This window comes from Apteryx mantelli, chromosome 17, assembly GCF_036417845.1.
Source record: "Apteryx mantelli isolate bAptMan1 chromosome 17, bAptMan1.hap1, whole genome shotgun sequence".
Lineage (NCBI taxonomy): Eukaryota > Metazoa > Chordata > Aves > Apterygiformes > Apterygidae > Apteryx > Apteryx mantelli.
Genome location: NC_089994.1, coordinates 16,554,164 through 16,578,634, shown reverse-complemented (window position 1 = coordinate 16,578,634; position 24,471 = coordinate 16,554,164). Strand labels below are relative to the sequence as shown.

Here is a 24,471-nt window from a genome sequence, read left to right as displayed (position 1 = left end):
ATACTCGCGTTTAAAATTGAGTTACAGGTTTTCTTATGCATTGGTAGTGTGAAGTGCCAACAGTGCATGTGGTTCAGTGCTGCAGAACAGTTGTTTGAAGAACGTGAAATTCTGGGATTTAGGAAGGAACAGGTACACTTACCCTAAATCACAGTTCATAGCGGATAAGGTAATAGATGGGCAGGAGTGGGGGAGTCCCATGCGTGTGCCGTGGCCCCACTGCGCTGCACTGCGCGTGGCTACCTTTTCTAAAGGCGTTTGGGGCTGTCAGTTTTATTACACCTCTCTCTCTCAACATGTACTCACTTTGAAAAGAAACAGAAGGATCAAAAATGTTCTTGTGAGGAGATAAAATAAATGGGTTAAATAGGTGACACTTGATGATTTCCCAGTTAATGTGCAAACTGGGAGGCAGGGGTCTGCGTTCTGCTGCCAGCTCCGCCGCAGCCTCCTTGTGTCGCAGGAGGCGAGTGGTGCCCTTCCTCTCCCCGAGCTTTCCCACGTTAGAGGATGCTGCTGGTGCTTCCCACCCTGGGAGGCTGGGAGGTAAAATTAATGTTTATAAAGATCTGTGAGACCTTTGGCACAAAGTTTCATGGAAAGACATATGAACCATTATTATTTTACAGTAATAGGGAAATGGCATGTGATTCATAGTCACCTCTTCCAAATCACATTTACTCGTCTTTATGTGGCTTTTTTGAGTCTTCTGTGATTTTTCTAATTTATCAATAATTGCCTAGCCCAATAATCGTACTCCAGGAGGCATCCTTTTTTGCAAATGCTCTTTCAGGAGAAACAAGAACCTGCTTTTTTTTCTTTTAGCTGTAGAGTGACACAGTCCATGTTCAAAAGAGGTCTCTGTCTGACAGTAATTTACGTAACAAACTGTTGAACTTTGCCGGAGATCCTCGGATATGTACAACAATCCTAATTTATTCCTCATCAAGGAATCAGGGTTGTGGGTCTGAGTAGATATTTGAAACGTGCTTGTCCTGGTGCGTGACCGACAGTTTAGGTGCCGTCAGCCTAGCCAGCGCCTTTTCCCTAGCTGGCTGCCTAGCGTGGATGGGGCCGTGGCTACGTACGCTCCCGTGCTCATTGCTCTTTTGGGGGGTTGTGCAACGGTAAGCTGTCCTCATTTGGTGCCGAGCGTGTCTGTTGTCTTTTGTAATGGTGGTCTGCCATCAGAAAGGAAGAACGCCTCGGTGTTTGCTGCCCCGAGATTCAGTTTGTGGGAGACAAATGCAAGGGTGGTATCTGCTGTGGGAAGCGAGGTGCTTAGTTCCACCATATGCTTGTGGCTCTCGGGCGAAATCATCTCTTTTGTAAGTCAGACTGTTTTCCTTCTTGACAACCTGCTCAGTCGTGGTGTTGAACCTGCCCCCTTAACATTGGTGAGGTTCCAGCCTGCATCACAGCTCCCCCTCGGTTTCACTTCGTCCTGCTTGTTGCTTCCCACCTTCTGGCCTCTGAGTGGAGTCTCTTAACTGGCCAAAGACAAGTGGGAAATAATTGTAAGCAACTAACTCCTTCCCCATCCCTGGGACATGAACTTCTGCTTGGTGTGAAAAGAGAGCAGAGCCTGGCCCAAGTCTGGGTTGCCAATGTGGTGACACAGATCTCTAATCACTGGTGCAGAAAGCTGGCTACCATCTACATCTTGAAGCCCTCTCTCAGGGTTTGCTCAGCCCTACAGTGTCAAACTTCCCACTTGATCTGCAAAGGGATTTGGGGGTAACGTTTTGTTAAGGAACTCAGTGTATGGCCCAAGCAGAAAACATGCATTTTCCAAACCATTTCCTATTTCTGGAAGATGACAGTCAACTGTAGTAGCATGTAATTACACTCTGTGGCAATATCTTCTGTTTTTACTGTGATAAAGATCTTTAGTCATCGATGAAGAGGAGCTCAAAAGAACTATAATATGTTTGGACTCTCTTGTTCTGTGAGGAGTTAGAAATGCAGACTGTGAGCTATATTCTCATCCCTCTTACCTGGTATAAACCTAAAGTCACTGCGTTTGTAATGGTAGCATGTGTCCAAATATATATGAGTTTAACTGCGAACAAGATACAAAGCTGTAATTTTCAGCGTCTGGCTAACAATACTGGAATATGTGGCTGTTTTTCAGGCCTTCTGTTCATACACTTTTTTCATGTAATTTTTACCTGTTGATTTTAAGAGAAGATATTTGAAAAGTATCATAAGGAAATGATAATACCCTTATTTAAAGGAGTACTATTAATTAGTAGAGGCCACAAACTGAATTTTTAATTGGAAGAGAGTTTTGTTTAACAACAACCTTCCTTGCAGGGTTGGCAATGCAAATAATGTTCATAGCTATTTATCAGTGCCTGAGAACCAGGAAGAAAAAGTGATCATAAACAAAAGGCAGACATATCCTAGGCTGGGGATGTTTTTGGTTTTTGGAGGGATTTTTTGGAGGCTGGGTTGAAAGGGACATTCTGTGTTAAGGACTCCACTTTCCTGGTATCGTGGGCAACCATGGCATCCAATGCCATTCAATAGCAAGCTCCATCTTCCAGCAGTTTATTTTTTCCCCCCATTATTTTTACTAGAAATGTCTTGCAAAATCCTAGATATCCATGTTTCTGGAGGAAAAAATGAATTAATCTGCAAGAGGTATAACAAAAGGCTGGTTAATACGGTTGAGGAACTGTTGAGCTAGTCGTACTCCATCCGACCAGACAGTCCTTGTAGTGCGGTGTCCTGTTTCTGATGGTGGCCAGCCACAGCGGTGAGAAGAGCTGTGAAAGCGGACATACAGCGATCACACGTTTTGAGAGATTTGAAGGAGGTCTCCTGTGCACCTTCTCTATGCTGCCCATGACTCTTTCTATGTCCCAGTTACTGCTACTCAGTCATCGCTTTCTAGTTTGACTATAGGTAGTTTTGAGATGCGGGTGGATATGGGACTCCAGAAGCACGTACAGTATTCAAGATGCAATTTCTTGTTCAGCCTGGCACAACGAAGTTGAGGGGGCAGATGACTGTTGTCATCTCCGTAAGTACTTTAGGGAGTATAAACACCGGGAAAGAAGAGTTACTTAAGCTAATGGACAATGTTGGCATGAGAACAAGGGGGTATAAACATGCCATAAACAAATTCCGGCTGGAAATAAGATTTCTGACCTTTGTTCATAGTCTGAACTAAATAGCCTACAAAAAATAAACAGTATATATCTGTGATGAGAAGGGGTTGGATTCTTTAGAAATAATTTCTATTTTAAATAACGAAAGGCAGTGATATTGGTCACTCCCTCCAAATCCAGAGTCCACAGAGAGGTCCTTGGGCACATTCATGTGTCTGCTGCCATTTTCCAGCAAGGACACTTTTTCCCTCTTCTTGATAGTTAAAAATGCTGGAAGGGAGGAAGATCTACCAGTTTTTAATAACAGTGCTCCTTTAGGTATGGCTCTAATTTTATGAACATACATGCAACACTGTGCATTGGATCAAATTTAAGAAACAGTAAGTAAATGGACCAAGAATTAATGGACACAGCAAATTTGAATGCAGAAAATAGGAAAAAAATAGCATAAATTCAAGAAGTCAGATAAGCTTCAGTTTGAAAAACCTCAACTGTGTTTAGCCCCATGTGACTTTTCAGAAGTGTTCAGCTTTGCTTTGTATCCATTTCTCTTCAAATTCAGAGGAAGAGGTGCTAGGTGGACAGAGAACGTTCCTGAAAACTTTTTGATAAATACTTCCAGTTTTTACTTGCTTGCTTACTAAGAATTCCTACCGCAGCTATTGCTGGGCCAGCTCCACCCTTAGTAGCAAGAGCATTGAGGGACTAGTTACAGCAATTAGTGTTTTAACCCGAGTGGTGTCTGAAGCAGATCTGAGCACGTAGCAATGGCACAACATCAAACCAGCGTCAGGTTCAGAGCCTGCCCTGCGGCTCCCACCAGGAAAGCTGCATTCCTGGTGGGAGCAGTGGGAAACCCGTGCCAAATTCCCTGAGACGGACCAGCCCTTCGGGAGCCACTCAGGGCGCTTGCCTTGTGCTTCCCTTGAGAGAATATGAAAATATTAGAAAACAAATATTGTCCATTAAAAACAAGCATTTAAGGATTACAGTAAAAATTGAGTAGTTCTAGTGTAGAAAAAGAGCTGGAAAGGGGAAAAAAGGTCAGAAATACACCAAAGGAATTCTGTATGATTTCTTGTGCAATGCATTTTCCTAGTTGTGATTCAAATCAAATTCTACATCAGTCACTCCAAGTGCCACAGGAGTGCAAAGGAGATTTAAACTGTCACATTTTGTCCTTGCCAGACGCCAGTTTAAAGGTGTTTGAAGTGAGCTCACACAGCACTGCCTGAACTCTGCTCGGTGTCAACAACGCCTTTAAATGCTGATAGTCTGCAAGAACATTTGCATATACAAATATATGAGTATTGTGAATCCTTTTTGTTGATTAAAAAAAAAAAGTACTGACTGTAAAGTTCATAATTTATTACCAATTGGACGTTTCTTAGTAGTTATCAGATACTAATGGTTATTCTTTGAGAAAATAACTGAGCACAAAAGAAAATTAAGATTAAAATCAACTTAAATTTGTTTTTCTCTTTACTGATTTCAGTTGTGATTGGAATCAGTGATTTAAATAATTTGGAATAATTCCTGTGCTTTAACACTGTAGGACTAGTAGTTGCCGTGTGGCAGGAGAACACTCAGTTTATTCAGAAAGGCACCCGCGTTCCGACTCCTGGCAAACCCACGGAGAAACAAAACCGCATAGATGAGGTTTGGGGGAATTTTTAGGGGACTTCCCACAGTAGCTGTGCATGTATGAAACTAAGCACTTTCCCTGCTGACTACACTTACTTGGGAACAGGAGAAAACCTGATGCACCGGCAGAACTGAAGACTTCTGTAGGTACGGTGCAAAGGAGGAAGAGCTGTGGGGGCCACGGGGAGCGTGTCGTCGGTCCGCTTCCCTGCAGCAGCGCTGGCAAGGAAGGCAGCTCCTTGCCTGCCTCGCTCATTTTTCTGAGCACCGCTTCAGTCTCGTAGAAACATTAGCGCTCAAGACAAATTCATTTGTGTGGTAGCTCCACGCAGGCCAGAGAAGTTTCAGGGTTTGGTGTATGTGTATCATATATAACGTTTCTGAAGAGCTTCACTGTACATTCCCTCAATATTCTTCTAAAAGCTTTGCCTGGTGACTTGACAGATTATTTCTCACCTCGAGAGGCTGTACTTGAAATATTGTGTCCCTTCAGGGAGTAATTATAAATAGCAAGGACTTGAATGAGCACCTTCTTAATCTTCCATCTTTGACTTAATATTTTCCCTTCTTATCAACTCTCAGCCACTTGCTTTGAAATTTGACCGATGTCTTTATGTGATTATACATCAAACAGGTAAATTAGAGCCATTTTGATTCTGAGTAGAAATTTGAATGGATTGGAAAAAATGAAGAGACATCTCTATTTTCAAAATGATATCCTCCAAGTATCATACTAGAAGATTTATGTATTCTTCCCCATTGTCATTCATCCGTCATATGCATGTGCAAGAATATTCAGTAACATGAATTTATCCCAACTAAGGCCTTGACTGACATTTTACAAGAGAGCTGCTTTCTCTTTATTTCATGGCAGTAGACGTGCTGATGAAAACTACTTTAGTCTTAAGACCTTTGTGTATGTGAAATGAGTTGATGGGTCTCAAATGTTATCACCAGGAACTTCACTACATTCATTGCTGAGTTGGCCAACAAAACAAAACAAGCTAAGGTTTGAATTTGACTAAGTATTTAAACATCCTTGTGGTGTCTCATCCTCCCCCCCCACACACACATTAAAAACACTGAAGCTTTGAGTTACGTATCTGAGCATTTAATAGTTCTGTTTCTGGATCGAAGCACATTGGCAGAGCAATGTGGAAGGCGTTTGTCATTCCACAGTACGTGCTGCGTAATTATGGACATCAATCCTGCATACACTTTTCAGAACAAAATTGAATTGTATGTTCTGTCCCTGAGAAGATGGCTTCCTTTTAGTTCCATAGCACATTGAAATTAAACTCTGCTGAGAATATAAATGAGGTCTTGTTTCAACTTTATGACTTTCCTGCAGGCACTAGTAGACCAGATACAAGAAGCACAGAAGCACTTTCCTCTTTGAAAATTAGCAATCTGACAAAAGAAATGGAGAAGGTCCGATAAAAGCTAGGCAGCTTTGAGACTGTCTGGCGTGTTTTGTCTTGGTCCTGGATGTTTTCCTACAAATCCAGATCAGGTCCGTAGCTGACAGCTGAGCAGTCATGAGGAAAACTGTAGCTCAGAATCTCTTCCTTTTCTTACATTTCAGCGCACCATTTGGTTGCATCTAAATGTTTGGGTTTGGTCTCTAGACTTTGAATCTGTTGCTCAGACGCTGGACATGACTGGTTGTCTCACCAAGAACTTTTGGTGCTGTGTGTCAGCACACAGAGCCACTTGCAGGAAAGCAGGTTACATATTCTGGTTAATCCGCTCTTTAGCTAGCAGCCGCATCTATTTGCAGGTTCCTCCACAGCGTGGCAGTCATTTCTTATCTTCTTAGGAGCCCACTTCACTTGCTGTTGCATTTACTGGCAGAACATGGCTCTTGGAGACAAACTGTTTGTGCGGTGGGAATACTGAGGGGTATAAGGATTTGTGGAAGAAGGAAGCATGGCAGGATTTCGCTCGTTTTCCAGTGCACAGTCCCAGTCATCCCATGGCTCTTCATGTAGGGAGTAATTTCACAGATCTGGATCTAACAATTTGTTGAGTACGTTAGTCGCTCTCAGTCTCCACAGCCCTGATGCTGTGAAGATGGCAGACCTCATTTATTTATCAGCAGGTTCCCAAGATGCTCGTGTCTTGGGTGGTAGATGAACTTGATGTTTCAGTACTCTTTCTGTGGTCTTATTTATTTTATTTTTAAGAAGGTGGGATTTTATTTTTAAGACTTATGAGAGAGATCAAGTGAGTTGTCACCAGCACGTTCTGTCTGGGCTCTTGACCTTTTGGTTGGGTGCTGCTCCTCTGCTGTACTGTAATAGTCCAAGTTTGTCGGCCTTTAAGAGATCTAGTAATACAACCCTTGCCTTCTTTGCCTTTCATATGCTGGGTGCAGGTTAGGAGATGAGCACTAGGCATTACATGGAGGGAGTGATCAATGTATTATTTCGTCTTGAGTTACTTTATTTGATCTGCAATTAATCAATTAGACTGTTTATTAGAGAGATTACAAGGGAAAGTCAGTGCATCTGGTGATTACTCTTATGTCATAGTTCAGATTAAATAAATAGTAGGAAGAAGTAAGATCATGATATTAGATGGATATCTGAAGACATGTTAGACTGCCAGTATGTCACCGCCGTGTTTAGAGCATGACTGAAATATTGGCTAGAGCTCTTGAGAAGGGTGTTGTGAAATTTGCCTGGGCCCCAAGACTTAGGATCGTATTTTATACAAATAGATGCTTACGCCAAAACACTGATCCTTAGAAAGCACTTGGGTAACTGTCTCATTCTCATACGGGACAAGAATCATTCACAAACGCCTCAGTTGGTTTCCTTTTCAAAAAGATACGTGTCACCATCTAGAAAGCAGCAGAAGCTCAGATCACAAGACCTTTTTTCAAGGACTTCTATACAAACCAGTTTGGAGTTGTTTTTTCCAATTGTCTCCATGTAAATGTTTTCTCTAATATCAGCTAAATACAGTATTCTATAAAGATGCATAAGTTTCAAGGGAAGGTTAAATCTAAGGTGTATTTGTACCATATTAAAAACTTAATTTCACCTCAAATTGAAAATCGTTTGGCAAAGAAACTCCAGCTTCTACTGTGAAAACACTAATCCTGTTTAGCACTGAGCACTGATGTTGGCAGCTGAAATCAGTCGGCACTACGGAGGCTCAGGAGCCAAGTGCGTATCGTGCCGGGGTTGTAGTCGTCTTCCCCCCATCTTAGTTTTACTACTTAGGGCTATTTGCATGAGAATAAAATCTGGTTCTTTGGCACTCATCTGCTCCTGCTGTTTATTCCTTGCTCGAGTTTATTGTCTCCGTTTGTGACAACATAATTGGTTTCTGTGGAGAAGATTATGATATTGATGAGACTTATATATGACTTCAGGTGAGGTGCAATCAAAGCAACAATTCGGAGTCAACGGTATTGTCTGCTTTCATCCAGTTTTTGCTAAGACCTGCCTGGCAGCTTAATTAAGGATGTTATTTATTACTGAGTTACACCATGAAAAGCTCAAGTGTGGACACAGTTATGCCAATACAAGTATGATTAGGGGCAGTATTGCTTATTTTGCTTTCTGAACTGGTATAAACTGTAGCAGGCTAGTCAAATTTACACTGGAACTGTTCACACAAGGACCGTTCACTGTTTGGCATAGTTTAAAGTAGTGTTCTCCAGTGTTGACAAGCTGAAAGATTTGAGCTGGAAGAATGCTTGCTTAATAGCTCTTTCTGTGTATTAAATATTTCTTTGAATGGCTATCTGCTCTTGTAAAAGATGAGATATTTGAAGAGCAATTCTAATCAGAGAAGTTCATTTTATTGTAATGTTTTTCCCCACTAATTCCCGATTTGCTATTTTATATCACACCCTATCCATTTTTTCTTTAAATGCCAGCTCTGCAAAGTTCACCTAGCATCGGCAGATCAGCCGGAGATCATCTCCGCGTGTGCGTCTTCGCCAGTAACGCGCCCTTCGTGATCAGAACGCATTTGTGGCGTTTGCTCCTTTTGGAGGCAGCAGAGTAGCGCGCGCTCTCCCATGGTGGCGGTGGCCGAGGAGCGAGGCTGGGTGGGGGACACGCGGGGGCGGTGGCCTGGCACGGTCCAGCTAGGCTAACGCAGAGATCAAGAGCGCTAACATTTGTTGCGGACGAAAGGAGTAGGATGATCTGCATCATGATGTGAATGACGTTTTGTCGGGGGGTGACTGGTGGCTTGTCCTTGGGGGATGTCGCAGGTTAGTTCTTCTCCTATCTGGATCATGGAGCCGGAAGGCTGGAGGGGGAGGCCGAGCACAAGCCCAGTTACACTGAGCCAAGGCTGGAGTCTGCACAGAGGCTCATGGAGACCTGGGCTGCCCACAGGTGGCTGGGGACCAGGCATCCTCCTTCTGCCGCTGCTGGAGGCCACCTGCACGCTCGAGCAGACATTGCTGCGGTTGTGTCGGTTATCCTGCCTTCGTATCCAAGCTCTCCTTTGTAGGCCTGGAGTCAGAAGCGCATCCCCCCTCCTCTCCTCCAGAAGCGCTGGAGTCTCACGCTGCCTCGTGCTTCTGAAAGCCAAGGCCTTAGGCACATGCCTTTCGTGCCGCAGCTTTCATCTGCTCCTGGTTGCACGCTAACACAATGGGGGAAGAGAGAAACCTGAGGAGACAAGCCAAACGTGTCTGATTATATTTTGAAGATCCACGTAATGTGCTGCAAGTAAATGTGTTTCATTTCTGGCATTGCAGATGAGCAGAATTTGGGCGAATACCCTCACTTAGCCACAATTCGAGTTTGAGTTGGCGAGAGGATGGAAGTGCAAACAAAAAAACGGGTGCTTTAGGTATTCAGAGTAGGGAGGGGACATAATTACCTGGTTAAATTGGCTTTACCAGCAGTAGCTGTAAATATGTGTTTAGAGTATGAAATCTGACTGTATTTTGTTACTTAAATTTGAGAGGCTGGACTGGCCGCGGCGAGCAGGGCTTCGCAGAGGCTGTACGGGGTCGGGCAGTGTTGCACTACCAGCTCCGTGGGGCCACGTGGCGATTCGGGCCAGGGAACCGAGCGAAAACCCGTTTGTCAAAAATCCTGATGCAAAGGCCATTAGATCTCCTGCTTTATGGCTTCTTGGTAGCTCAGCGCATGCAAATATTTAATCTCCTGTTTAATTCTGCGTTGTAGGCGTAGGAGCCAGGGGCAAAATCCTAGTGACTTGAGTGGGATCGGGATTTCCCCTGAGAGCAGGCCCATGAACTTTGCTGGGAAATGTAAAGCTCAGTGCTCAGATTCAGCCCTCCGCGCCTTGACCCGCCGTCGACGCCTCTCAACGGCGAAGGCGGCGTCCAGGTTCGGGCGCTGTCCGTGCTGTGAGCTTTGCATCCCGAGCAGGTCCCCGATTAATGACACGTAACTGGAATGCTTGAGGGAGAGTATTTCACTGTAAACCCCCAACGGGGGGCCGAGAGCGGTTCCTCAGGGGCGAGCAGGCAGGTTCACCCCGGGCGCCCGGCGGGCGCAGCTCTGCTGCCGGTCGGGTTTTGCCCCGCGTCCTCCCAGTGCTGCCTCTGCCCAAAGTTTGCTCTGTGCCTCCCTCCGGGAGGGTCCCCCCGCCCGCTGGGTCGTGTCCTTGGCGCGGGGAGGGAGGCGGGCGGGTGTCTGCGTGTCTGTCTGTGTGTGTGTCTGTGTCTGCGCGCGTCTCCTTTGTCTGCAGCCGCCTCCGCAGCCCGTGCAGCGCCGTGCACCCCGCGGGCAGCGCCGGCCCCAGCGCCCCGGGCCGGGCCGGGCCGGGCCGAGCCGAGCCGCGGCCCGCCCCCAGGCGGCTGCTCCGCGGCTAATTACCAGCGGGGGGCTAATTAGCAGCGCGGTGTCCCCTCTCCCCCCTCCCCTCCCCTCCCCTCCTCTCCCCGCCCGGGCCGCGCTGCGCTGCGCTGCGGCGGGCGCCCGGCGCTGCCCGGCCGCGCTGTCCCCGCGACGGCTGCGCGCAGCGGGGCGGCGATTGGCGGTGCCGGCAGGGCCAGCCCCTTCCTGGCCGCCTGGCAGGGGCACGCCCGGCCCCCTTCCTCCCGCTCCTCCTCCTCCTCCTCCTGCATGTGTGTGTGTGTGTGCGGGGAGCGGGGCTCCGCCAGCAGCGCCGCTCCAGCCATGTCAGCGCGGCTCCGCCTGGGCCCACCATGAGCCATGGCCATGTCTGCGAGCGCCGACGAGGAGGACTACGAGTCGGAGCCGGAGCCCGAGCCGGGGCCGGGGCTGGCGCCGGGGCCGGGGCCCGAGCCGGGGCCGGAGCAGGTCCGGGGCTGGGCGGCGAAGTTTGCAGCAGGAAGGGAAGGGAAGGGAGGGGAAGGGAGGGGAGGGAGGGGAGGAGGCCGGGCCGGGCAGCGCCGCGCCGCGCCGGCAGCGGGGCCGGGAACAATGTGGGGTCGGGAGCGGCCCCGGCCCCGGCGCGGCGCGGCGGCCCCGGGCGTGTCGGCGGCGCGGGGCGGGAGCGGGAGCGGGAGCGGGGCGCGGAGCGGGGCCGGGGCCGGGGCCGGGGCCGCGCCCGGCGGGGGCAGCGGGGCTGCCGCGCCGCTCCGGGGGCGAACGCGGCCGGAGCGTGTGCTCGTGCCTCGCCGGCCTTTTTCCTCCCGTTCCCAGATATTTTTTTATTTATTTTTTAATAAGATTCCTCGAATAGCTGCGAGGGCTGCGTGACTTCAGGAGGAGTCTGATGCCGAGCCGAGTTACCTCGCCTCGGCTGGGTTTACAGGCGAAAGCGCCTTTCCGTTCCCGGGGACGAGGGATGGAGCATAAAGAAAAGGATGTGGGTTAAAATGAAAAGAGAACTTTCATTAATACTTCCAGGGTCTGTTCTCTGAAGTTTTTTTTTTCTTCTCCCCCCTTTGGGTGAAAGAGAATAAACTTTTGATATTTATGGAGTAATCTGTGAAAAATAATCCAGAACATATGTTCTAGATTGCAGATTTTACTTTCTAAGAACTGCCTAAGCAATTAAAAATGCACCAGGAATAGAATGCATACATGTGTATGCAATTTAAGCATAAACTTGATATTTTTGTTCATAACTCAAGGTGATTTGCTCTTCAAAATAGCCCCATAATTTGCAACAAGTTGGTACGTAGGCCAGGTATTGAGTCTAGCCACCAACACCCATTTCACTTATACTAATTGTGCTACTTTTTGTTCAATAATTGCACCAAGAAAGCAAGGCTGGAAAAAGAGTTCAGGCTGGATGGCGGTGGTGCGCCTTGGGTGCTCCCCGGCGGGGGCAGAGCTGGTGTGGAAGTGTTAAGAGAGATGTTAATGTGCTGCACTGGCCTGTTGTCACGGCAGTCCAAGAAACTAAGCCGGTTCTTGGATGAGTAACTTTAATAAAGCCTTTGCTTAATTCCAAGAGTTGTGTGAATGAACAGGCCAGTGCTGCTGCTCAGATCACTGCCGAACTCCCAGGCCCCAGAGTGAGAACATCCCAGCCCCTCTTCCCTTTTTTTAAACTTTGTCCCACGCTAGGCCTCTTCCATTTGCTTCCCTGTTTTGATGTGATTACTGCATGCTCTTTTTTAAAGAGGTAATAGCTGGAAGAACAGATTGGTCTCAGCTGCATTGAAACAGCTGTGAAATCACTGCTGAAGGTGCTAGTTCTTGCTGGATGAATCTGAAACATTGGTTATATTCTGGGATTCTTCAGTTCTGCTAAAACGTAAGACTCGATAGCATTTGTGTATCTTAGGAGCTTAAAACAAAAATTAACGTAGAGAAGTGGCGATCCTTCCTGTGTGATTCTTTAAAAGTTTTGATCTGGACCTGAATTTTAACGTTGTGGCCTTCATAGCAAAGGCATATGAAGTGTTTTTCGGTCTCTTTGTTCAAAACAGTTAGAATGAGGAAAAGCTTAGCGTGGACCCAATTATATTTTCATACAAGTCTGCTTTTAACGCATGTAGTTGCTGTATTTTTCTACGTAGGAAATGTTAAATCAGTGTCGCGTAGCCTTATCCCCCTGTGATAGTCCCTGCTCTGTAACGGCCGAAACATTTTAACTCTACAGGTGTCACAACTGTAGTGCTCAGACAGGGGCTGCGGAGTTTGTGCAAGTTTCTTCCTACCCTTCACCTTCAGTCTGTCCTTTCTCCCCGGGTCTAAACTAAGAAAATAGGATGGTCAGGTCTTCCGGCGCGAGCGTGGATGGGATTTGTTGCGGTGGAGCCCCGTGGCGCAGGGCCGCTCCAGGTGCCCAGGGCTGAGGTTTCCGATAGTGACACTTGGTCTAGCAAAAGCTGCTTGTGTGAACAGTTACCCCAAGAAAAATACTCCTGGGTGGAGGCTGGGGGGATTTTTCTGAAGTAGCAGTGAGAAAAGCTACGTTTGCAGAAGGTACCCCAAGTCCGTATAATTTACTGGTCTCCTTTCTTTCTAAGAGCTCCTACTCTGGATGCAGCTTATCTACAGAAGCATATTTTTGCTAGTGTATCTTATTCCACCCTCCAGGCCTAACTTCTGCCTCCTCACCGCCAGAGGAGAATAAACTGGGGCACTTGCACTGGCACAGACGTGCCAGTTTATCACGCCCTAAACAACGTAGCTATGTTGGCAGAAAGCTGCTGGAGTGTCGCTAACACGCAGATGAACCTGCAAGGTGCAAGTTCTTCCGTTTACTTGTGGGAAATGGACCTGTTTGTTCAGTCTTGGAGCTCGGTGTGGTGACCCGCAGCGGCGGTCGCTAGCGACTCCATCATTTTTTTTGCACCAGAGGACGGGAAAGTCCGTAGATGCGAATTGGCGGAGATGACAGCCCTTGACCATCCGGGTAGTCTTAATCCTGCCTGGGGACGCCTGGGCGTGATGGCTGTCCCCTGCCCTGCGATGCCCCTTGTTCAGCGGGGGGCTTTGGGATGTGAGGTGCCTGGTGCGATGCCTCGGCCCCACGGGAGCGTGCGCCGGCGGCAGCCGATGTGGCTCTTGTAAACCCTCGCCGTTAGAGGGGAACAGAAATCTCATGGAGTTCGTGCGCGTGAACTTTGGGGCAGGTTGGCTTTAGTCAAACGCGTTAAACCTGAGCCGTTGGTTTGCCCTCTTGAGCCGATGGGGTTTTTAAGGACTTTGCTGACAGCAATGCCCTGATTTTTGCCGTCTTCAACTCACTTCGTCCTCAGCACCCCTGAATTCCTGCCGTCACGGCGCCCTCTCCTCTCCTTCTCTCCCTGGCCGAGTTCTCCTTGGAGCAGGGATCCTGGCAGTTACCGAAGGGATACGGGTTTAACAGTGAGGAATTGGTGACTTCGCTGTGCTGTCTAGTACCAGACAGGGTCCGTGTAAGGGGCCGCCAGCCGCCCTAACACCGGTCGCTGTATTTCCGAGTTACCGGAGTGTTAACGAGAGGCTCTGTTTCCTCCTCGAGACGTCTTGTAAAATGACTTTGGGTCTCCGTCCCACGTGCTAGTGTGCATGTCACCGGTCCCCACTGTGGTCACTGCTGGTGACAGCCAGTTTGGCTGCTTCCCTTTCGAACCTCGCGTGCGTAGAGTCGGAGGCTGGGAGAGGGACGCGTTACCGGAACGATGCCGAAAGTTCGTGCAGCTTTCGCCGGCTCTGGGCGACAGGCTGGGAGCGTCGTCCTTCAGAGCTTCCCCCTGTTTGCCTGGGAAGATGCACCTCTGCCTCCTGGCCGCTGTGATGCCTGGCAAGCGGCGGGGAAATCGCGGAGCAGAGGCCTCCTCTGGGGCGGCGGCGGGTTCTCCAGCGCTCCCTCTCTGCCCGTGACCTGGCGCGTTTAAGAGCTCTTTTAGCTGACAACAATTGTAAATTGTGGTGAGGATGTTGTCTTTTTTTTCCCCCTAGTGTGTGTTTATCTGACAATATAAAGAAAGTGCTGGTATTTAAATTCCTCTAGTCTGGTTCTGTTAAGAGCTGTATGGAGCAGCAGGGCTGTACAAAGGTGTAGGCACGGGGCTGGCGCCCAGGAGGTCCTGGCTCCTCGCTTGCCTTTCCGGGCTGATGCTGTTGTGCGGACTTGGCCCAACTACTGCGAATAGAATAAACTGAAATCCGTCCATCTGTTATGAAAGCAAAACACCCCTGTCTTGCAAGTGGAAGGGGTATGTTCATACAGCACCTTGAAAATATGAAAGCTAAAGACATAAAATGTCTTTTCTTGGGGAGATTTGTGCAGTGGATACATTAGCTGGTCGCATTGCGCTTGGTTGGGACGTGAAGCCCTTCAGGGTCTCGGCGAGCTGGCCGCACGCGTAAGCCCTGCAGAAGGGCACTGCGCCTGCGCCTGAACTTCGGTGGGAAGTGTTGAGGCTGAAATAACGGTACGGTGCTGCCGGCAGCGGTCAGGCAGCGCATGAGGCTGAACGGAGGAACGAGACCCGTGCCCAGACAAAGGCCACTTGCAGAAGAGCTGGTTTCAGGGCTGCAGGCGTTGTCAGCCTTGCTTTTAGGGCAGGCCAGGACCCTGCTCCTAGCCTGGCTTGTGCCGTCAGCTGATCTTCCTCCCCAGAGCAGAGGGGTTTGTATGTGAAGGTGCCTGGGGACAGCTCCAGCAGAGCCAAGCGGGTGGTGGGGGTGGTGGTTACAGCATCAGCACCTACTTACCCTGCGTTTGGCAGCTGATGGCTCTTGAAAGGTACATCTCCAAAATGTGATCACCCTCTATTTCTGTTAATCCAAGGTCTTTTTAGTTATTCTTCACAACTGCAAAGGTTAGAAAAATGTTGCTGTAAACATCAAAGTTGAGATTCTGTTGTCTAAGAGCTGGGCTGGGGGCACATGGGTTCTTCGGCCCTCTGCCGCCTCCGGCCCTGGGCTCGGGCAGGCAGAACTGCTTTGCTACCCAGTGGGGTGGCTTCAGAGGCTGCCGTGCAGGGAGATGGCACGTGGTGGAAGTGTGTTAAAGTACCTGTGCACACACGGTGAAAATTTCCCAACAGCCAAACGCTTGCCAAAGCCGAGATAAACTAGCGCTCGAGCGTAGCAACTCCTGCAGGCAGCGTTCCTAGGGGGTTGCTTACGGAGTTGGAGGTGGGACACCTGGGTTTGTTCCCAGATCCGTACGGACTTGTTGAGGGCCTTGAATCATTGATGACCTCTTCTTCCCACCCAGTCCCCTCCCTAACTGTTGTCCACCAGGAGCTCTCTGAATTCAGTGGGGTTTGTAGGGACTCGGCACACCTGAAAATCAGTTTGCTAATTTGTCCCCTTCCTGGTCTGAAGAGTGGGAGTGTTTAATCGCTGTGGAGTGGGAACGTGGTGCCACCTTCACTGCTTGTAAATGGCTTTGTAGTTCCTAGTATATTGTGTTTGGTGGCCAAACCTTGTTCCTAGTACCCACACTGCGCTGAATCCCACAGGGATTCCCGCAGGCTCTCGGCAGTTTGGTTTTGCTCGGTGTGGCTGCCGTTGTGTATCGCGCAGCAGTAGTCTGGTGGGGGGAACGCAGCAGGAGGCCTGTGAACACATCTGCTTTTGGAAGGCAGGCAGTGCAAGTCCACCAGCTTTCTAGGTCTCAATATCCTGGAAGCAGATATTTAGTATATTAATTCCGATTGGTTTCAGCAGCCATTTGCGCAGCCTTCATTAGGAGCTTGGGGAGCGGTTGTCATCACTCCAGCATCCTCCTACCCCGCTTTGGAGGACTGTCACTGTGCCAGGGGAGCACGGACGCACTTTCTGCGGAGGTGCCGGAAAACATAGGGGTTTGCCTGAGGTAGGAGGTCAGGCAGGCCCGGTCTTGGCTCCTTGGGGTTTGTTGTAAGAATTAGAAAAATACCGGTTCAAGTTTGGCATAAATTTACTTTCCTCCACAGCTCTCAGAGCTGGCTGTTGGGGGCTACAGCGTCAGCAGGCAAAGGCTGTGCCTCACGATGAGTTCGAGGGTCTCAGCTTGTGGCCTTGTCGGGAGAAGAGATAATAGGATCTAACAGGCAGGAGAAGCCATCTGGCCAGAACTAGCCTGGGGCCGAGTGTGTCACCCAATCCTGCTCCCGAGGCCGCGGAGCTGCTCTTTGCTGGCCTCTGTGGTAAAGCCGGTTTAAGAGATTCCTGCTGTCCCCCACCGCTCGGCCGTTGCCCTGCAGAGGTGTCCAGGAGGGCTGTGAGTTCGGTGCAGAGGTGGGAACAAGGGCCGCGAAGGAAATCTCGCACGGGGCTTCGCTCCCGGGGCCGGCACATTGCAGAGCTGCAGCCTGAGCTGGAAACGCGGCAGTATCTGTTCGCTAACATCAGCCTGGAATTTATCTGGCGCTCTGCCACATGCTAAATAAACCCCAAGTCATGGTGGAGGCTCCTTCTACCCCCTTGAATCCCAGCCCCTTTTTGGGATAGCAACCCACAGGCCAGATTTCCTTCTGTTGAGGTTTTTAAGCAACCAAGTTGAGCCCCTTGAAACTAGATACTAGTGGGAATTCCTGCAAGGCCTCCTCTCTAGCCGTGCTGACGGGGACATGGTGCAGTGAAAACGTGCGTTGGATTGAGGGTGTTCTGGTCAGTTGGCAAGTTAGCACAAACGCGGCTAGTACAATGGCTTGAATTTCCGAATGTGCACTGAAGAGGACGAGGTGGGTAAGAAATCTGTTGCGTACGGCGAGCTCAGAGGTCTGCGTCTCTGCATCCTTGTGCCGCGTGTTGGGAGTTTACAAGGGGTCCGAGTTGTGTGGTGCGGTCTGGCTTCCGACTTGCCCTTGTCCCTTTGCCTTCCTGCTTTTTTTTGGTCGGGATTCTCAAATCCCGTAGTCAGGTGGAGTCTTTTTTTCCCCTTGCATCTTTGCAGTGTCCTGGTGTTTAAGACATGGTCCTGGGAATCAGGCCCTGGCTTGTGTTACTGTGACAATCGGAAGATGCCTCCCAACTGGAAGAGTAGCCGGTTTGATGCCTAGTTGAGAGAGATTGTATTTAAAACATCAAACCGTTCCGATGGTGTCGTAACTGGTGTTTGCCTTCTTGAAAAACTGGTGTTAGCTCGTGTCCGAACCTAGGGCTGGGTGCGACCTTCCGCGTGCTGTTGGCGGAGGGGAACTGCGCAGGTGGTCGCACGCTTTTCAGTTCACTTTGCTCCCACCCAAGTCTGGCCTCTGGTTCACATTTCACACGTTTGTGAGTGGAGGGAGACTGACTGAAGAGAAGGCAGGGGTGGTTCACGCTGAGAAAGAAAATGAGCCCTTACCTAGGTGCTTCTAAGCCAGTCCTGCCAGGGCTGACTTCATCCTTGAGAGTGTGAAAGTTAGTCTCAAGGGCAGATGTTCATCCTGGAGGATGTTTGAAGTTGATCTCAAATCTGCGCTCTGGTGCAGTTTCTGATGGGGAGCTGCACCTTTCTCTGCTCAGCTAGCGCAGGAGGATTCAACTTGCAAGCAGAACAAAAACTGTTCAGAAGGAACATAATTAAAAACTTCCTGAAGTCTGCGTAGCCTCGTCCGCTGAGCAGTGCTTTCTCCCACCCCAGTTATGGCAGTGAGTCTGCGTGAAGAGGAAAAATCAGAGGTGCAGCTCCCTGCTTCTCTGCTCTCCCAGCACTGCGGCTCCTGGGATGGACACTCTGCGTTAAAGTAGCGGCGCTCTTGCGCAGGTTAATAAAATCACAGGGGAGGCTCGCTGGGTCAGCTGGGAGGAAGGTCAAAAGCTCATCAATGTGGCTTTTCTGCAGGCTTGCGTAGTAGGACACTCGGGGAAGCCACCACAGTCCCAAATAGTGTGTCTGCCTGGACCTCTCTTTTAAAAAGCGCGGTGGAAGCTGTGTGCGGCTTGCTTTAGCCAGCCTCCGTCTGCCTTAGTGACTGCCCAGCGTTCAGCAGCAACGGAAAGCGAAACTGCCTCGTCTGTCATTCAGATGCTGAGATGTGCAGAAAGTGGAAAAGTTGCATAGACACTACAACAGATGAGCTTTGCAGGCCTGTTTTTGCTCATCTTTATGGAGAAGGCTGTCGGGGTAAGGATTGGCCACGCCAGTTCTTGTGTAATTACCCCCATACAATTACACTGTAGTTTGTAATTTGGCTTGAGCTGTATGTCCTTGTGTTTAACGTGGAGTTTCTGATTGGAACGTGAAGTTTAGATGTCCAGAGTGAATATGTTGTAGTTAACCTAATCGTTCAAAATCTTTTCATGCTCCCTTAGCTACTGCCTTAAAGGTCATTGAAATCTAGACCCAGGATGCCCTTTCTAGCCTTTGGACGGCGTCGGTTAGTATGCTATTTTTGAACACTTGTTAGTGCTAGATATGAGGGGAGCCCTTTTGGAAGGGTTTTGTAGTATTTGTGTTTTATTTCCTACTTTATCACTTGGCAGCAGTTCATACTCTCCTCTTTCTTCTAGGAAGATTGAAGTGGCTTGAGTCACTGTTGCTGAATGTTTCCCTGTTGTACCTAGCCTCAAAATTGCTTTTGCAGCCTCCTTGGGCTCTTCCATTTCCAAAGGAGGAAAACAGACCTACTGGCTGAATCTGAGTACAGTCCTAGGAGCCTCCTAGCCAAAGCTCAGCAACGGCACCGATGGTCTCTTTGGTCTGAGCCAAGCTCGTCGCTTGGGACGAGGTCCTGCAGCGTGCGAGTAGGCTCTGGCTGCCCTCCTGCCGAAGTGTAGCTGGGGGGTCTCGTATCTGTGCCTTGGTTTCTTTGTCTTTTGACAACGCGTCTTTTCCTCAAAAACTGATGGAACTCGTTTAGCTGTAAGAGTGATTGTATGCGTGTGCTAAGTATTACCCATCTGTGGATGTTTGCGATACATCTGTCGGTTTTGCATCGGAGACGTATACAGTACCTGCCCCGGGAATTTCTGTAGCCTCTGCGGCAAGCGGGACGCATCTTTAACCTTTTGTGTCTGGCTCTTTCAGAACAGGGCAGTCGGACGGCCCAAAGGGAAGCTGGGCGCTGCTTCTGCGGTGAAGCTAGCAGCTAATCGGACCACCGCGGGAGCACGGCGGAGGAGGACGCGATGCCGCAAGTGCGAGGCGTGTCTGCGGACAGAGTGCGGCGAGTGTCACTTCTGCAAAGACATGAAGAAATTTGGGGGGCCCGGCAGGATGAAGCAGTCCTGCATTATGAGGCAGTGCATTGCAGTAAGTGCGCCTGTTGCTCCAGCTCTTTCGGAGTTTTCTTTCCTATGTCTGTGTCTCCTGGTGACAAGGCCTGGAACCGAGGACTCTCCTTGGAGTAGTCTGTAAAATGGCAGAACAGTGTAATCCCTGCCTTTTTCTTCCCCTTGCTTTCCACCCTGCAAAGCTCTTAAACTCCTAAAGCTTAATATTGCTGCTTTCGTCCTCAGTCGTGTGGAAGGCAGGTGTGGAGCTTATCAGTACACCATAATTCAGCTCTCTAATCACTTTAAAATGCTGGGATTTGGGGGAAAAGGGGAAGAGAGGGAAGTTCTGATTCAAAGGTGGAAGAGGCCTGTTTGGTTTGAATCTTTTTTGATTTTCCTGAACAACCACCTTGCAACTGTCTTTACCACCTTAACTACTTAACCAACTTAAGATATGGGGAAATCTTAGACAGCATCCCCCAAGGTTTTGGCACTGGTGACCCCAGCCCCAGGCCAGGTGAGATCTGAATGTGAATTTGTTTGCTGTTACCTAGGCGTGTGGGAGGGGTCTGGTCCAGAAGAGCCAGAGAGCCACCCAGCCCAGGGGCTTGTCTTCTGCAGGGACTGGAAATGGCTGCCTGGCCATGTGCGTCAGAACAGGGCAAGTAGGTAGTCGAAGACAGTTTCCTGGGTTCCAGTGATACGTTGCTTAGAAGCTTCTTGAGCCACGAGTGATAGCTTTGTGCTTGACAAATATTGAAAGATTATTCTCCCATTAAGTTGTCCAAGCACCTTTTGAAGCCATTGCTTTCATATTGACTGTGCCGCTGAGTTTCTCCTCAGGGTTCAGTGCACCCTCCCAAGAATAAGAACTATCTGTAGCTTTCCTCCTAATTTTAGCTGTGGTCAGCTACCCTGGCAAGTTTAAGCCTTCTGCTGATAAACTGGAAGACCTTCAATTTGCAGGCATTAAACAGCATCAGTTTCTGAAGGGGGTTGTTTGTTTTTAAAGGGAAAGGAATGTTGTCTATTCATAACTGTAATATTACCCTATCTATGCTGATTTTCATCTGACTCTTGATTTAGTCTTGTTACTGTTCCATTCACCTAGGCTTTTTTCTTTAATCCTGTTGAGGAAACTGAAGTGGAGGCGTTAGGTGGCATGGTCAGGCTTTAAAAACTGATAAGCACTTAGTGTTTCCAGTAGTTGCTCCTGGTAGCTCACGCCTTGTCCTGTTCTAAGCCCTGCGCAGTTTTGGCACAGAGGGTTGGATTCGGCTCTCCGGGATCTTTCAGTACATAGAATATCTACCTTTCTGCAGAGTGCTTTTGCAGCTCGAGTGTCTTTTCTTTGAACTCTTGATTTCCTGGAGTGTGGCATGAATTGAACAGCATGGATGAAGAATTTATTATTCTCCAGGGAGAAGAAATTGTGAAATCCTGCTGCCTTTTTTGCGGAGGGATTAAATTAGGGCTGAAGTGTGTTTTATTGTCCTGCCTGATGAAGGAAACTTTCCTACTAAGCAGTTTTAATCTTGATATGCAGGCTGAGCCTTTTGGAGGAGATGAACTGGGTTCTCTTCTGGCTGAGCGTAGTTGTCTTCCCATCCCCTCCCCGCCTATGAAAAAGTGTTTTTCTTCAGTCAGTATGTGCAGTTTTATTTCCAAGAGCCCTGTTAGAACACAGCACTTGGTAGCCAGGGTGTTTTGGTTCCTCATCCAGTCCGTACATGAGCTCTAGCGGCATTTCTACTCTTTGGAGGTTCCCATTGGTGTAAATAGCAGTGGGGATGCTACAAACTTCCTTAGAGCAGCAAAAGCCTAGAAAATTAACCGGTTGACCTGTGGTAACTTGTAATGGGACTTTACACTTCTGTAAGCGAGCCTGTTGTCTTTGCTCTTGGTCGTTATGTTCGCTAGCAGTTGCAATAGGAACACGTCATGATGCGCATCCAACAGCTTCCAGCAAAAAAAGAAGAAAATGGTCCAAACAAGGCTCTGTGGAAGTGATGATTCCCCACAGTTCTGGGACTGCTGTTTCCTCTAGTTAATATCATTGACAATATTAACTAGACCCAGACTTCCATTACGCTCGGAAGCCTTAAGAGAGCCTGTACTGCGCTTCGGAGAGCAGGAAGCTCCTCTGCATCGCTGGTTCAATCAAGAAGGGAGGCAGGAGCGCCTGGGACGCTCCCTGATGCGTTGGAAGGGTGTGAAGGGAGCGCGGGGGCTCTGTGCTGGGAGGACGAGTCATGACAGCACAGCTGCTCTTCGAGCCCTTCCACCGTGCAGAGGGAGGGGGCACGGAGGATGTTCCCTAGAGACCCTTGCTCCCAGCGAGAAGAAACTCGAGTACTCCCGGGGTCTCCATGCTCGCCGCTTGTGTACGGATATAAATTATTGCCGTGTGGGAGATCAGACAGAGCAAGTGGGCTCAGGACAACTTAACTTTTCTCTGGTTTACCCCCTGATGCAATGGGATCTGGGGGATTCCTGTTGTGAGCCTGGAAGAAGGATAGGAATTAAATAACATTTGCAGAATGCTTTTAAAATGGAGCATGGGTAAGCACTGGCATGAGAAAGCAGGAAAGTGTTGCCAGAGCTAAGGTATCAGTTGCTGGTGTGCTCTGTGGTGTCTTACCATAGCTGGTTTTCCCCTAAGTCTGAAATTTCCTGGAGGATACACTGTTGCCGCATAGATTTGATTCAATATACAGTTACCCGGTTAGAGATTTTATTCACTCCGTGCATGAGAGGTCCTTGCCATGAAAAGCCGTATCTCTAGCTCCCACTGCTTCGTAGTTGAGGAGTTACAACCTAATTGATTTTATTTCACATTACAGCCAGGTTCTTATGAGGATCTTAGTTATCTTTCTTGTAATGAGGCTTACACCCTGTTGCAGCAAACCAGAGTTTTGTTCCTCATTAGCGCAAGGGTAGCTTTTTTAATTAGACTGGCATTCAGTGCTTTGACATGGGGGACAGAAATATGAGATGCTACAGTTGCCCTTTTACATCAGTGAAGGAGGGGGAAGATCGCCACCCTTCCCACTTGTCGCCCTTCTAGGAGAGGAATTCTCTTTTTAAGTGTCTCTGCAGCGTTTCACAGGGTTGCGGTTTGGAGCAGGGCCTTCAGGCCCGTGCTGTGACAGCCCGTCGGTCAGAGAAAGGCCTCCTCTCGGTTCTGCTGTGGCCTGCCTGTGCGGCCTGGATTGGCTCCCGTAACCTCTGGCTGCCCAGCTTGTAAAATGGGGGAGCTGCCAAATTGTTGGTCAGATTGTGAAGCTTAATGGCTGGGCCTGGCCTGTTGTAGGCTGCTTTTCTTCCCTCCCGCTGTATTTCAGTAAAGTGACTCACAGACCACCATGTGTGTGAGCTCACCGATTCAAGGGACCCACAAAGCAATTATTCCTTCTCATCCCTGGAATTCCCCACTGACCTGTGTTGCTACAGGGAGGGCACTGTCATTCCCTGATACGTGTCCTGTGATGCCTGGGGTGGGTACCCAGCCCCGAATGTTACCCGGTTCTTCTTGCCTTCATTGATCAGCTGAAAAGTAGCCTTCGGCTGCTTGCGTAATTAAGCCCTCTTGATCTTCTCTCTCCAAAACTTTGGAATGAGAATACTGTAAATGAATGTTGTGATCTTCTATTTCCATATGCTTTCTGTGCCCTGATCAAGGCTTCTTTCTGCTATGTGTAAACAGCCGGTGTTGCCTCATACTGCTGTGTGTCTGGTGTGTGGAGAAGCTGGGAAAGAGGACACTGTGGAAGAGGAGGAGAGCAAGTTTAATCTCATGCTAATGGAATGCTCCATTTGTAATGAAATAATACACCCAGGATGCCTTAAGGTGAGTACGACGATGTGATACTTGGTGGAAGCAAAAACTGGATCGGGTATCACTTTAATGTAAAAGTAGTACACAGAAAGCAGAAAGCTTTCACGTTTTCGTCTTTGGAAACTCAGTGAGCAAAGAGTCGGTGCGAGAAGCAGGGTGACAGCGGCGGCGCCCGCAGCCCTGGCTGGCTGGCGGGGATCGTCACCTGAGGCACCGGCAGCCCTGGGTGCGGAGGCCCTCGCTTCGGACAGCCGCAGAGATGTGTTTGCATGCAGATGTTGTGCAGGGTTTTTTGTTTGCCTCTTGTTTAAGGAAGTGAGGAGTCTCAGGTGCGACAGAAAGCTCAGCTAATGTTTTGACACTGACTTGTTTCCGGAAGACAGAAAAATCTGCCTGTAGCTTTGGATGAGTTAGGGTCACAACCCCCGTATCAGCAGCTCCTTCCATGGCCCACAAAGCACAAATGAGTAGTTTGGTGTTTGTGTTTGTCCAGGCACAGATGTGCCATTCAGCGGCAGCTGGCTTTAAAGATGCTGCCAGCAAACGCTGCAGCTCTAGAGAACAAACTGAGCAAGCTTCAGGCTGCAGGAGGGCTCGCCCTTGGCTGACTCGAGTAATGTGAGCAGCTCATTTCTTTGCTGGTAGCAGAAGTGTTGTTTGGGGCATATATTTGCGTGTGAGTATTTGGAAGCTTCTCCTCTCCAGAGCTGGTTGTGTTTCAGCTGCTCAGCCATTTCCTGTTGCTGATTTGTTTATGGTTAGTGATTTGCCAGAGCAAAGGTATTCGGACGCAGCGTGCCCCAGAAAGCAGCGTTGGGCCCCTCTGGGAGGGGAGCTGCGCTCCCTGGGCAAGGCCTGGGGCAATGCTCTCCTGGTCCCT

General features: G+C 49.0%; 1 protein-coding gene across 1 annotated transcript in view; it reads left to right on the top strand.

The window, feature by feature from the left end:
- The window catches only part of KDM2B (lysine demethylase 2B), a 116,830-nt gene that overhangs the window by 79,355 nt on the left and 13,004 nt on the right, over nucleotides 1-24,471 (top strand). Inside the window, exons 11-12 of the mRNA XM_067306752.1 lie at nucleotides 19,566-19,790; nucleotides 23,460-23,603. Of these exons, the coding sequence (XP_067162853.1) occupies nucleotides 19,566-19,790; nucleotides 23,460-23,603 (369 nt within the window). The remainder of the gene's footprint in view (nucleotides 1-19,565; nucleotides 19,791-23,459; nucleotides 23,604-24,471) is intronic.